A 14141-nucleotide genomic window follows, 5' to 3' on the forward strand; every position below is an offset into this window, starting at 1 on the left:
ATCTTCTAATGCATCATCTGCTTTTGAGACCACACATTCAGGTAGTTTAGTGAAACACATATCAAACAAATTTTGTGATACTAAACATTTTCGAATTTTTTGAAGTGGCTAAACATCAACGAAAGAAGTATTTTCTATTTTACTTTTGTTAGCACAAGAAGAAATCCCATAAATATGTAGTGATTTCCCTGACATTTCCCAGAATTCACTAACCATTTTAAATTCCCTGACTTTTCCCAGTTTTCCTGATTTTCTAGCCCTGTAGCAACCATGCTACTTCAAAACTGCACTAATCGAACCATGTTACTTCGAGGGATGGGTGTACTGAAAAGCAGAGGTGATGGCGTACCTCCTTGCGGAACTACATAATTGGTGTACTGCCGAGAAGAGTTATTACTGTTTATGGAGTCTATTTCTTAGATAACTGGTGCACAAACTTTTATTTATACATATTTATCACACATGGATACTTTTTACAGCTTTTAAAATAATACCAGGTTTGGCTAAAAAAATTAACCGGACTGATTTTTTAACAGCCATACAGTAGGGGCCGGAAGTCAAACGCTACACTCCAAGTCACGTGACATCACTTCTATCCATTCCGCCACCAGCCGCCTGCAGACCCTCAGTTGGGCCATTACCTTCATTGTGTCAGACCATGTCCTCAGTTTGTCGAAAAAATGCTTAGCATTTTGAAAGAGCAATGGATAAATGAAAAAATTTTTAGTGGAACTTGAAAAGGCTGCCACAGAAGCATATTCTTTGTTGAAACACGTATATGGTGATGTATATCTGTCAAACACTCAAGTTTTTGAGTGGTTTAGGCTGTTCGGAGAGGGATGAGAAGAGACTGAAGCTGACCCACGTCCACGGCATCCCTCAACGTCAACAATGAACGTAAACATTGAACAAATTGCAGACATAATTCAAAAAGACTGTAGGTTGAGTATTCGTGCAGTTGCTGAATTGTAAGAATCGACAAAGAAACAGTTCAGCTCATTCTACATTAACATTTTTACATGAGAAAAGTTGGTTCAAAAATGGTGCCCAAGAACCTTACGCCCGAACAAAAAGACTCTTAAATGAACACTTGTGCTCACACTCTGAAAACCATCAAAAAGTATTCTAATTTTTTTTAAATAGTAATAACATGTTATGAATAGTGATTTTATTTTTTATGTGATACAAAAACTACAGGCCAATCAATGAATTGAAAGAGCCCCAATTCACTGAGACTGAAGAAGGCTCGAATGTCAAAATCAAAATTCAAAGCAATGATGATTATTTTTCAACGTCCGTGAGATTGTGTACGTGAACTGTGTGCCTGAAGGCGGAACTGTGAGTAAGGAACATTATCTTGCAGTCTTATCTTCACTCCGTGAACGAGTAAGATGAAAGCAACCCGAGTTGTGGAAAAAGAAGTCATGGATTCTACATCAACACAATGCCGTGGCCCCATACTGCATTATTTGTCAAGTCGTTTTTGGCTAAGCATAGGATCCCTGTGTTTTGGAACATGAACACTACTTATCAGATCCTGCTCCATGTGAATTTTTCTTTTTCTGAAAGTGAAATCTGCATAGAAAGGAACTAGATTTGAAACAGTTAAAGCCATGAAAGAAAAAATTGACGCAGACCATAATATGCTTTTAAAAGACAACTTCAAACACGGCTTTGATCAGTGTAAAATTTCATGGCGCAGTGTGAGATGTGAAGATGTAAAAAATGAAGAATGTTATAATCCTAATCCTGTTTTGATTCAGCCAAATCTCATATAGAGTGATTTGCAATATAGAAGCTTTAGCTAAATCAAAATAGCAAGCATTCACCTAACCCTGTTTGTTATTTCATTATAAATTGGATTAAGAACGGTGAATAGATTTGTTGTAGTAATCATTCTAATTCTGAATCCATGCTGACTTATCAGGTAACCTTTTTTAAGCTAGAAATTTGTTTAAATATTATTATTCAAATATTTTTGCAACACCATTAAGAAATTTTTTGACGCCTGATTTTCTGTCATTTTTGTGGCTAATAATGACTTAAGCTATCTTCCATTTTGTTGGGAAAACTTGGGATTCTCTTGTCCACGGCTATGATATTTGAAATATTTTTATTCCTCCCGAGACACCAGCATATGCAGCAACAAGGTCAGCACAACTGGGAGCAGCTTTGAGAGCAGCATTTTAAAACAAACTCTGATATTCCATCTGGCCCAGTTGACAAAGAAAAGTTTATGTTGTTTTATTTTGTTTTTTAATTAAAATATACTGTTTTATTCCAAGCTTTATGAAATTTTGTACACATAACCTTCAAAACAAGAGGGATGATATACTGTCTACGTAATATTTCTAAAAAAAATCCATCCCCATTTCCCACCCATAAAAGAGAATTTTGTTACTTCTTGAAACTTCTAATTTTTAATTCTTCTCTAATTATTCCAATTTCTAATTCTTCTAATTTTGAAAAATTAGTAGATTACTGTACATAAAATCTATAAAAATACTTTATCCTACATTCCCACTCCGTAACAAATATTTTTGGTTCCTTTTCATGAAATTTTGCAAACTTGACAGTCAAAATCATATAAAAATTACTGTCAACATCTGATATAAAAAAAACTTCCATCCTCCATCCATGAAAAGTTTAAACTATTGAAAGTATTCAAATTACTCCCTCTCTCTTTCAAAAAAAAAAGTCTCTTTATACAGTGTAAAGCCTGGGCAATAACTTCCAATCATGTAGGTATACAGCAGACTCCCGATTATCCAGGGCAGTGACAGGCAAGAGGTCAATGGATGATCAAAAAAAAAAACAGTTAAAGCAATTTAAGAACAAAAAAAAAATTGTATCCCGATTTTTATCTAGACAAACACTGTAATACCCGTCCCTCAAAGAAACACCCTAATTCGTTCCAGTAAAACAGAGTATTAAAAGTTATTTCAATAGTGTCTCACATAACAGTAGTGGAAAAAATTTCATTAAAAATTGAAAACACTACCATTTTTTTTTACTTTTTTAAATTTGAAAGCAAAAAATTAGTTTTAAAATTTTCATCGTAGTACAAAAACACACACACTCTTACCATGGCCATTAAAAGGATTTACGTTGCACAGTGTATAAATAAATAGTCACAATTAATCTACCATCATGATACACAGCAGCAGTTCACATGCTGCATTTATATAAGACAAAAAAAATGTTGTGACTGAAAAAACCTATAACATAAATAATTGTCCTAGATTACAGAGCAAACTGGCAGATGATATATTTGTAATATTACTAAACTAAAATAAAGTTAAAGTTTACCATGATGCCAATAACAAACAAAATCAGGTGAATACTAGTATTAAAATGTAAATATGAGCTCAATTTGTCACTATTTAGCAAATAAATCTTTTTTTTTTTTTTTTAATTTGGTACATTATGTTAGAAATCAAAATTTCAGGGTTTGGTTCAGAATTATTTTAATCTGAAGTTAATATTGTTTTGTTGAAACTGATGGTACAGGCTCGGGAGCGGTCAGCCTCGAGCGGGCTGGTTCTCTCCAGGCCAGCTGGGCAGGGCTCTGGACCGCCCCAGATCACGTGTAAGGGCGCCAGTGAGACGGGAGGCTGGACCTCGTCCTGGTGCTCACTTCACAACATGTAGACAAGTACTCCACTTTTATTTCACTCTTGGATCAACGTAAAAACATATAGTTTGTTTCAATTTTGATGTTAAGTAGTTTGTGACAGACGTGGCTTTGTTTTTCTCTCTCAGCTGTCATTAGTGTGTATTTATTTCTGTAAGACAGCTAGGAGAATTTTCTGTAGTACATGTTGTTGGTCATGTAATTTAAACATCATAGAGTTCTGGAATAATTTATTGTCCCAGTAGATTCAGGTAGGTTCTGTTGGTGAGGGATAGGACAGTCAATCTCCTTAATGTTCTATTTTATTTTAAATAATTTGAAGAGAAGTCTAAAAATGAAAAAACTATGTTGCTGTTAGTTTTATTATTGTTGACACATTTTCACCACATTTAAACATTTATAAAGGTGGTTTTTTTTTAAAAAGTTTTATAAGTTTGTAATTAATGTTTTAGAAAAGTGAAACAAACAGTGTTTGCTCTCAACATTTAATTCCTAGCTCTTATATTTATGTACATTATAGATTCCCTGCTCACTGAAAAATTATTTTGATGGTTTTAATAATTCATTATTTTTTTATAGCTCACAATTAGGTTTGGTCTGGAAATGACAGAGTCCTCAATGCCAAAATATTTTTGTATCATCTCACTTAAATCATTTTTCTGAACAAAGAGTGCCTTGGTGAGATTATTCTGGTCATCAATCAGGGTGGTGGAGGTCATGGTACAAGTTCTGTTTCACCCTAAATTATTTTGTAAAGTTGTATTATTTTCAAGATAGTTGTTTTTAAGCCCCTTCAAAAGTTAATGACATCATATTCTATTTTGTTTTCCTGTCCCCAATAAACCCCTGTACAGTATGTACAGTAGAGCTTTTTGAAAATAAGGAGAACAGTAACTAAAGTAAAAGGTTGATTGCGTCAAGTCAGCTGCATAAAAACAATTTTTTTTTCAAGAACTTCAAAATATTTTAAAGATTTTATGTATTATTAATGTAGGTAATAAAACCTACCTTTTAATTCAATTTATGGTTTATGGTCTTTTCAGTGTCCTTATGTATTTCAGTGCTTTGACGGTAAAATTTATATATATAAATATATTACGGAAAGTAGATGCTTCCCTTGAACATGGACGTTCAGCAGATTTGTCAGAAGGCTCCTGGGAGGCGACATCCTCCAGAGAATACCTCAAAAGGTCAGGATACCAGAGAGACCATTAAATTAAGCCAAAACTTGGACCCACTGCATCACAATTAATGCAGTGTGATTAGCAACAAGACAACTTAAAATTGCCACAACTCAAAGTCGTACATAAACAAAATTGAAAGGGACATTGGGGTTATAAGTAAATCATTCCACTTACCAATTATATGGATAGCCAAACGAGTGATCAAGATATGAGAAGATGGTGAAACACAACAAAGTACATGTTCAGCCGCTTAGCACGACACGTGGAAAGAATACAGAAAGAAAAAAATTTGCAAAGACCAGTATACAAAAACTACATATTAAAAGAAACAGAGCTCTAGGAAGTGTACCCCTTAGTTATCTAACTATATCTCGAATCAAAACTTTTCACTGAGCACTGATACGCGAAGAGCAGTTCAGGCGGGAGCGGCGGTCACATATGATTATGGCGAAGGCTCGGAGGACTCTCCCAGAGATCTGGCCGAGATCCAAGAGAAGTAGCAGGCCTTGTGTGTCATTCCGCCTGGAGGCGAAAATAGTGCCAGAGGGCTGGATGTATATGCATTGCCAGAATGTAGGCCACAAAAGGGAGGGGAGACAACTTTACATAGAAAATAGTCAACAGAGGGATAAAAGTAGGCCGGCCAGGTCACTGTCAAATAGTGAAATGTTATAGGAGAGGGGCTCCCAGGAACCAAGGGCCTCCATGCCAGAGGGTGTTTTGGAGGGGGAGGAGGGGTTATCGGAGGACCGTCTGTGCAGTGGTGCTCGGTGGCGGAGAAGACGAACTGAACTTAGTAGCACCGACCATAGTTGGCAATCATGCTGCTAGATGCACTCAGAGATGCCATGGTATATACTAACGCTGGATTACAAGGTCAAGGGAGGGCACTGCCTGGCGGGACAAAGCGGAGTTAAAGGGCTTAACGTTAGTTCCGGAGGGCACCGAGAGATAGCGTAGGATAGCACTGCGGTCGGGGGCCAATGTGGATGAGTTTATAGTATTCTTTGGTTTTATTCGCCATAGCCCGCTTGTGTTTGTGATTTAATATGTTTTCGCTGTGCTACTGGTAATACCACAGCCATAACTTGCTGTAATTCAAATTGTTCTAAGATTTTCAGTGCTTTTTTAATTATAACTTAAGTAGCTTAATTCATGTCTAAACAATTTATATTTGTTTTAAATTTAGTTTGTTTGACTGAATTTTTTTGTCCAGAAAATTGATAAATATTCTACATATACCACTTACCAATTAGTACCTTTAGTTAGTTGTTTCTTGTTATGTGTAACTAAGCATGAGTGGTTTACTGACATCTCTTAAGTAATTAAAAATGAAAATGTCAGTTTGCCTTTGTATCAGATAACAAGTTTTCTGTTGTGTCATTTTTTGGTCACGCCTTTAGTGTTTACAGGCAGCTAAGCCATCAGTTAGCCTTTGTTCTGGTTAAATATAATATCCTTTGTTTCACAGTATATGATGTACATTTTCCTCATTTTATGGCGATCGCGGTGAACTACAGGAGAAAGAATAAGCTCCCCGCTTTCATAGCTAGTGTCTTTTTTTTTTTTTTTAACTTTTTTGAAGGCTGATATTAAAGCCTAATAATAATAATAAATTTTTCTCTTCACCTTTAATTTTCCCTATTCTAGATCTACTCATTTGTGTGACCTTTCATGTCCACTGGAAATCTTATAGTCAATGGTTTTTAACCAGGCTGTGTCTGTGAAGTCGTTCATTGTGTTAGCGGCTCAACTTGGTTCTCGGGTATTGTTTACATTCAGTACCTCCCCTTTCTACACACGCAATTAGTTTCCTGGGGTTGGCCAGCCTTCCGTACGTCAACAAACCACCCCCCTCAACCCCAGCCATAAGCCTTGGGGGCTGTCTGACCTTCAGGCTGCCAGCCCCCTTCTCTACCCACTGCATGGCAGCAGCTGACAGCCTGGTCCCCTCCTCTACCCCCTTCTTCCGGCCATCGCCCATCGGGAGCATGCCGCAGAGATAAGCCTGGCTATCTGCCGCTTGCATCGCACCATTTTAAAGGCACACGCTCTCCGGCATCCAAATTTAGCGTTACCTAGTTACTCTACCTTGTTGTACTGTTTAGTATTTAAAATTCATATCTGGAGATCCCGGGAAATCAAATCATGTTTTACTCTCTTAAGCACACATGTGATTTTAGTTCCGAGTCCCTGCTTCGAGGCTCAGCAAGGGTCAGACACCATTGTGTTTAAATGTAATGTTTAAGGGCTCCATAGACTTAAAAGTGCTCTATGTTTTAAAGAATTTTGTGAATAAGAAACTCTTTAATTTTGTATAATAAAAGTCAGCTAACGATCTCCAAATCGTTTAGTCGCACATGACATTTTTTTTTGATGTCGTAAGTGTTTCTGATCATCACCTTTCACAATGATTGTCCTAGATTTTTTTACTTAAGGACAAGATATAATATGAACTAGCTCTGAGGAATCTCGATACCCAAGGTGACGCCAGGATTTCAGTAAATGCCTAAGAGCAGCTTTTTTCGACAGAATATTAATAGCCCCTCATGAATTAGTATTTGATGGGCTCGAGGAATTTAATGTTTGTTGTTTAAAGTACCAGGATATTCAGGCACTAGCCAATAACATTGAAAGGAAACAAGGCAAGGTATTATTCAACGCACCCTTACGAGGCTAGACCATGTCGTACGTCAGTTATCAAATCTGAGTTTGCTTTCAGCTAAAAGGCTGAATGGTATATACAAAAGAGAGATTGAAAAATGTTTACTACAAAAAAACTCCAGCCCTCTCTGCCAAGTTGAGAACTAGGTCAGTCATGCTGGATAACCCTTTACCAAACCCACAGGACTACAGTTCCATTCCCATAGGACAGTTGACAGAGACCACCATTATTACCAGGACTCAAACGAAAACTCCACCACCAGTCCTGACACCATCCGAACCGAAGCGGCTGAAAGTTAACACCACTTTCACCCCACAGTCCTGATCGTCACCTTACCTCCCCTCTTCAACTGTAGCAAGGTTCAAACCATGCTAACTGCTATTATTTTTGTAGCAGCCAACCACGGTCTGATTACTATTTTTGCCTTGCTGGGTGGATCTTTAGGTTTCACCAGTTTATTAGAAACGAACAAAAACAAGGTGTGATTCCGTCTGAAATATAATTACTCCATACTGAGGAAACTTATAACAGATACAAGAAAATATTAATGTACAATATTAATAACAATCTTAAACAAATCTCAAGTATATTCAAAAAAAATTATTGGCCGGCCGTACATGGAATAAACAAAAGTTTAATTTACTAAAAAATGCATAAACCAATAAAAAAGGTGCAAATATGTTTAAACGATCCCAGGATATATACTTAAAGTCCAGAAATTATGTTTATCTAACTAACTGCATCTGACGACGTAATTTAAAGAAAGTTCAGAAAAGGTTAATAGATACAGAAGCACCGGAGGTCGGGGCTTCGTTTCCCGGAGATCACGCGGGTACATGATGCCAGGGCGCTTGTGTCTGTAGTGGAAGGGAGATGAAAATGCCAATTCGGCGTCCGGCTCTTGGACCCTGTCTGGAACAGTCCGAATCAAAACTGATCAGAACTTGAACCCAGACAGTATATGGGGCAGAAAATGCCCGGAAAAGTTAAGGGGAGGTTGAGGAAAGTCGCGGATCGTCACTCACCAGACAGGGGAGTTGGCTTCTGTTTACCGATGCGTCGCCAGCCAGGAACTGGATCCCGCGAATACGCGGCTGGGCGCGGTCGTTTTCATCATTTCAAAAAAAATTAAAAGAAAAATAACTATTACATTTTGTACTACGCAGACGGACTAAACTACTTGAAAAAGATTATAGGGATATCATCCCTTATTTAAGCGACTACATAGTCGGTTGCGGCCGGATGGAAGTCTTGCAGTGTCTCGTCGACTCGCCGATAATCGCGAAATGGTCCGTCTGCAGTCGCGACGCGAAGTGTCCCACGGAGAACCGCGTCTCGTAATTAAAAGTAAATCTTGAATCAAAAGTGGAAGGGGTGACTGGGAGTCCGGACCGAAAGGTTCCGAAGTTCCCCGAGTGGGCATCATAAAAAAACTCTGACTGATGTCTCGAAGTTGGTAGCACTGGCCGACCTTAGCGCTACCTGTTGAGAGGTGTCTGAAATAAAAAGAATCGACTCGCCCATGGCGTCTGCTTGAACCAAGGGTTAAATGGACAGTCAGATGCTACACTCTGGCGGCCTACAGGGTAAGTTGGCTGGGCGGTTCGCGAGTTTGCCGCTAGGTATCGTGTGCGGTCCATCTTGGCACACACATTTTTTATGCAAGGCATCCTTGGAGACGGTCGCTGTCTGCTGGGGTTTCTGACCTGTCATTGGCCTAAGGCGAATTCTTAGAACCTTGAGAGGAGGGGGGTGAACAAAAGTGCAACGACGCTGAGAACAAGCGTCCATGATGTGCTTTTCGAGGAGAGAACCTAATACGTATTCGTGACAGTAAAGGCTATGGTCAGCTCGTCTCTGAGAAATGGTAACAGCTCGTCCAGAGCTGCTGTAGGCGGTTTTAGTCATGAAGTGAAGTAACGTTACAGGCCTGGGACGTGCCTGTAAGCGAGGGAAATTTCAAACTGGCTGCCAGCAAAGTATTAGATCTGCAACATATCAGATACGTCTCTGGGAAAGGTGCTTCAGACTACTGGCACAAAGTTTAACTTAGGGGAGTACACCAGCCAAACAAAGTGTAAATCGCCCTTTAGTAACCAAATTATAGAGCAAATAAAATTTCCAAAAATAATTTTAAATTAAAATAAAAATATAAAACAAATCGAGTCGAAATACCAAATTACCGGCACACAACTCATCATATCACTTCACAACTCACAACCATTATATCAACTGCACATTCAGAATTCCCCACCACTCATCCCCTCCCCATCCCATTTTACCGAAATGCCCCTATCATGACCCATGTCGCCCAAGCTGCCACAAGTGTCACCTATTATCACCCTTTTCCTGAACCCTTTCCACAGCTTCTCCACCCCACATCCATCACCCTGAAACCCACCTCAGAATAAGCTCAGGTTCAACAACTCACCACAGGATTTGGTGGAAAATACCAGTTTTATTGCAAAATACCTCACGCCATTGAGCGCCTATTGTCAGGGCTACCTGAAACCAATGGTTTGGACCCCAAGAGATTGGTTGATTTTTTGAGGCATCTTCTCAAGTTGCATCAGAAAGGAAATATACTTGACACACAGCTGTTTCAAGTAATATTCCTTCTAACACAGCCACTCCTAAGTGAACGTACAGCTTTGGCCTTTGATCAGTACCATGCTGACATGTTAGGTTTTTTATTCCAGCATGCTTGCTAACAAACATAAGGTTAGAATGGTACAATAGACTGCAACAAAAGAATGAACGTTTACCACATTATATTGCAGATATCAAAGATGTCACACAAGTACTTTGATTGGGTATCTCAGACTCGGGAATAGTCATGAACATCCTGGATGGTATCAACCCTGCATTGCGATCACAATTGATTTTTCTAGCCCCACCACAGAATTTTGCCGAGCTGGACTGTTCGTGTATCCATGCCACCAATGAGAAATTTGCAGATCATCAAAGGAGCAGAGCTTAAAATTTCAGTGACCAGTAGGAACATAAAAGTCAGTCCACTAACAGCTTCTTTAAGCCAAAACATTATTATCCTAGTAATTCCCAGGTCAGGTACAACCAACCCCATGGCCAGACACCATTTTGTAAGTTCAGCAAGAAACCTGGACATGTAATTTCGGAATGTCATTCAAAATACAAAAGTAAAAATTATCAGTACACTAAAACAACAAAAAAACCTGTAACCATTCTTCAACCCATTTGAAGACTTCTAGAGTCATGGAGTGGCATAATTAGGACACCTCTTTCTGGGAGCTTGGGGCGTCAAGTCGACCCTGATTCCGTGACACATCACAGGGGTGCAAGACCAATGCCAGCCTCAGAGACAGTGAAGCGAAAGCGGACGCCAAGTGACGGGCTTCGTGTGCGGAGACTGGTTTATCGGGAACTGTGTCGAGGCACAGATGAGTGAGTAATGCAGGACAGTGTGTCGGACAGGGATGTGAGGTAACAGACAAGCATTAAGGGGAGCCACTGTCCAGACGAGCTCCACTGGGGAGAGTGAACTATGAACTGGACAAGAGTAATTAATACATGGGCATTAATTTAATTAATAATGTAAATATTAATAATAATCTGAGTCTCAGGCAGCCTGCTTGGCGGCCTTATATACTGCTCCGGCGGTCATGGTTGAAACGACCGAGAATGTTCTAAGACACCCAGCTGGTTCTAGGTCTCACTGAGCTTGGGTCTGTTGCAATGCATCATACTCAATCTCATAGCACATTCACTTACTCTGAGTCAGGCAACTCCTGGGAGAGTCAGGCATTCGCCCTATTACAAGCAAACCACTGAGGTTAAGCCATGGTTCAGATCACAAGTAGTTATGATGGTGGACAATGTCAATGCCACTCCTCTCGCATTTCAGAGTTTAACAATAATAATGTAAAGATTTAAATGTAAATGCTGTACATTTTAAACAATCTATTTTTTTTACAATACTAATGTTTCCAAGTTGATGACTTTATTAATTACTGTAAAGATAACACCCCCTTTAATTTCCGTAAATTACATAAACAATCTGAAACAATGTGACAGGTCTTATTAGACCTGTAATATCAGAAGAGTAGTATCTTAAAGTACATCAAACACGAATAAAATTCTCCTCTTAATACTACTGTGAACTACATAATCAAAACAAGTGCCCACCTTGATACGCTCCAAGATTGAATTTTCAAAATCACAATAGAGCGCCCACAATATACCTCCTCTGGCAACATGAGCGCCTGCTTTACACACTGCTCGCTCGAGAAGAGCACGGGCTTCAGCAAGACTTTTTTCACTGTTCAAATTTTTGATTATATATTCAATATACATCCGCCACACATTCACACCTGAAAAAAAAAAAAAAAAAAAAAAGAACAATTAATTAAGTAACAAAAACCAAAAATTTCAAAATCCCTTTCAGCTCCACTTAAAAGTGCAGATAGATTTCCAAGTTCATATATCTGTACATTGGAACAAAAGAGCCAAAGTCCATTTTAACTAAACCAAAATGTTATCCTTTGCAGAAAGAGTTGGTTGTATAAAAAATTGTACCAAAAAGTTTTTGTTACTACTCTTAAGCAGTATAACAACTTCAAAATGATGCAATGATTTCATACTAAGAGTGTTACAGTGATTGTTCAGTTTTTCAAAAAAAAAATTCCCATTCCTATCCTCTTGGTCCAGTTTTGCTTATTAACTCACTTGAGGTTTTCTATCTCTATATATTATGTATCAGTCTGCAAGTAATTTGAGCAAAATTAAGGCAGTTATTGTGTCCATAAAAAGTGATATATATTTATATATGTGTGTATATATATATAGATACACACACATACACACACATACACAACCACACATCAACTTTTGAGTTGATGATGCTTTTGGGGTCAAGGAGGTCAATACATATTAAATCAACCAAAAATAAAATTACTTTATGCTGACATATTTTATTTTTATTCATAAAATTTCTGTTTATACAAGAGGGGACCACCACTGACTGTAACTCTTCAACTATGATATCCTCCAGTGCCATTTGCGAAGCTATTTATATTGCCTCCACATAATCAAAACATTTCCAACATTCAGGATGAATTATTCAAGCTGTTCCCAATTTTTTTTTCAGCCAGGGAACCCTATGATTGACTTTTCTTTTGGCGGAAACCCAACTCCTTCAAAGAAAGTTATTTGACGATAATTGCTCCTGCTTTATATGTCATTCGTCCTGACACACGGAACCTCTGTGACCTTTTGGGAACCGCAGAATTATTCTTTCAATAGAGTAGTTTTTTTTTGGAATTTTTTAAATAAAATAATTCTTTGCAGTCTTTTGTTTTATTATGATCTTTTCAAAACAACACATTGATCGCAACTTACATTTGACCATGTGGTTTTTGCAGAGCTGCCAACCATTACGGATTTTCCGTAATTATTACGGATTTTAACCCCGAATTACGGAATTACGGAACATCGCTGGTTTATTACGGAAACGAGGCTTTGTGCTGCATGGTAACGGAGAAAATTCCGTTTCTGCTGTGCGTGTTTCGTGAACGCTGTTTGAATACATCGCTTGGTTGCTCAAATAACGGAACTAGTAAGTGTGCGCATGTACGATGTACTGTCGAAATAAGTAAATTCTCGTGTTTTCAAATAATAATGGGATTCTATTACGTCCGTTGTACGATACAACTAGTACATATTCTCGGACTTATCGTTTGAAGGCTACTTACATCACGATAATTTTTGTACGGTACTTTGGCTAACCTGTGTTGTGTTAATTTATTTCTTGAAAGCCATTTTTTTCATCATAGTGTTTTTGTCCGGTTTTTGTCGTGTCTACAGACGTAAAATTTTTTTATGTTTTTCGATAGTGTTGTGTTCTTCAGTGCCGGTTGTAGAAATGAAGCGTGTGTTAGAATAATGTGTATCTGTGGGGAAAAAAAAACACGCAAGTCTTCAGAACTTTCGACTTAAATATTCAAAAGAATGGCCATGCTTGTCGTTTTCAAATGTTTGGAACGCCACGGTTTTGTAATGTATGCACGTGTGACTTTTCGATTGCACATGGTGGAAGGGATGACTGTAGACGGCATATTGTTTCAAAGAAACATGCAGAACATTTTAAAGCCGTGACGAGCAATAAATCTATATCTTCGTTTTTTCGCTACATCTGAAGAAACGAAAGTAACGAACGCAGTTATTGTTTACAAGTCCTTGTGTTTGTCTTGTTTGTTTACATGACATTTCTTATCCAACCAGGATAAAAGAAGCAAATAAAAAGACAGTTGTTTTAAAGTTTAACTTTGAATAATTTTAATTGAAGATTCAAAATATCCTGTAAAATTATTAATATTTCTTACATATTCAGATGATTGTATTGTTCAAATATATTTTTTTATTCATTAATTTGCATTGTATTCATATTTTTCTTTTTCTTTTGCATATTATTGTCCTTGTTTTATCTTGTGAGTGTGTTATAATGCCCCAGGAAAAATTTATCGTGCATGATTTACGCGTACTTTTTTCATATACCTAATTGCCATTACTGATGGGTGTGATTTGAGGTTGGCAGCTCTGTTTTTGGCACATTTTCACTATAGCTCGTCGCTCGATTATAAATAAAAAAGCCTCTTAGTTAAGTTTCCTTCACTAGGTACAT

The 14141-nt window shown here is 37.9% G+C and overlaps 1 protein-coding gene across 2 annotated transcripts in view; it reads right to left on the reverse strand.

Annotated features, from left to right (window-relative positions):
• The window catches only part of LOC134531595 (squamous cell carcinoma antigen recognized by T-cells 3-like), a 188129-nt gene that overhangs the window by 145109 nt on the left and 28879 nt on the right, over positions 1 to 14141 (reverse strand). For both annotated transcript variants that reach the window (XM_063367323.1, XM_063367322.1), the window contains exon 4: positions 11648 to 11832. In XM_063367323.1, coding sequence (XP_063223393.1) covers positions 11648 to 11832 — 185 coding nt within the window. The remainder of the gene's footprint in view (positions 1 to 11647; positions 11833 to 14141) is intronic.

This window comes from Bacillus rossius, chromosome 5 (assembly GCF_032445375.1).
Source record: "Bacillus rossius redtenbacheri isolate Brsri chromosome 5, Brsri_v3, whole genome shotgun sequence".
NCBI classification, from domain to species: Eukaryota; Metazoa; Arthropoda; class Insecta; order Phasmatodea; family Bacillidae; genus Bacillus; species Bacillus rossius.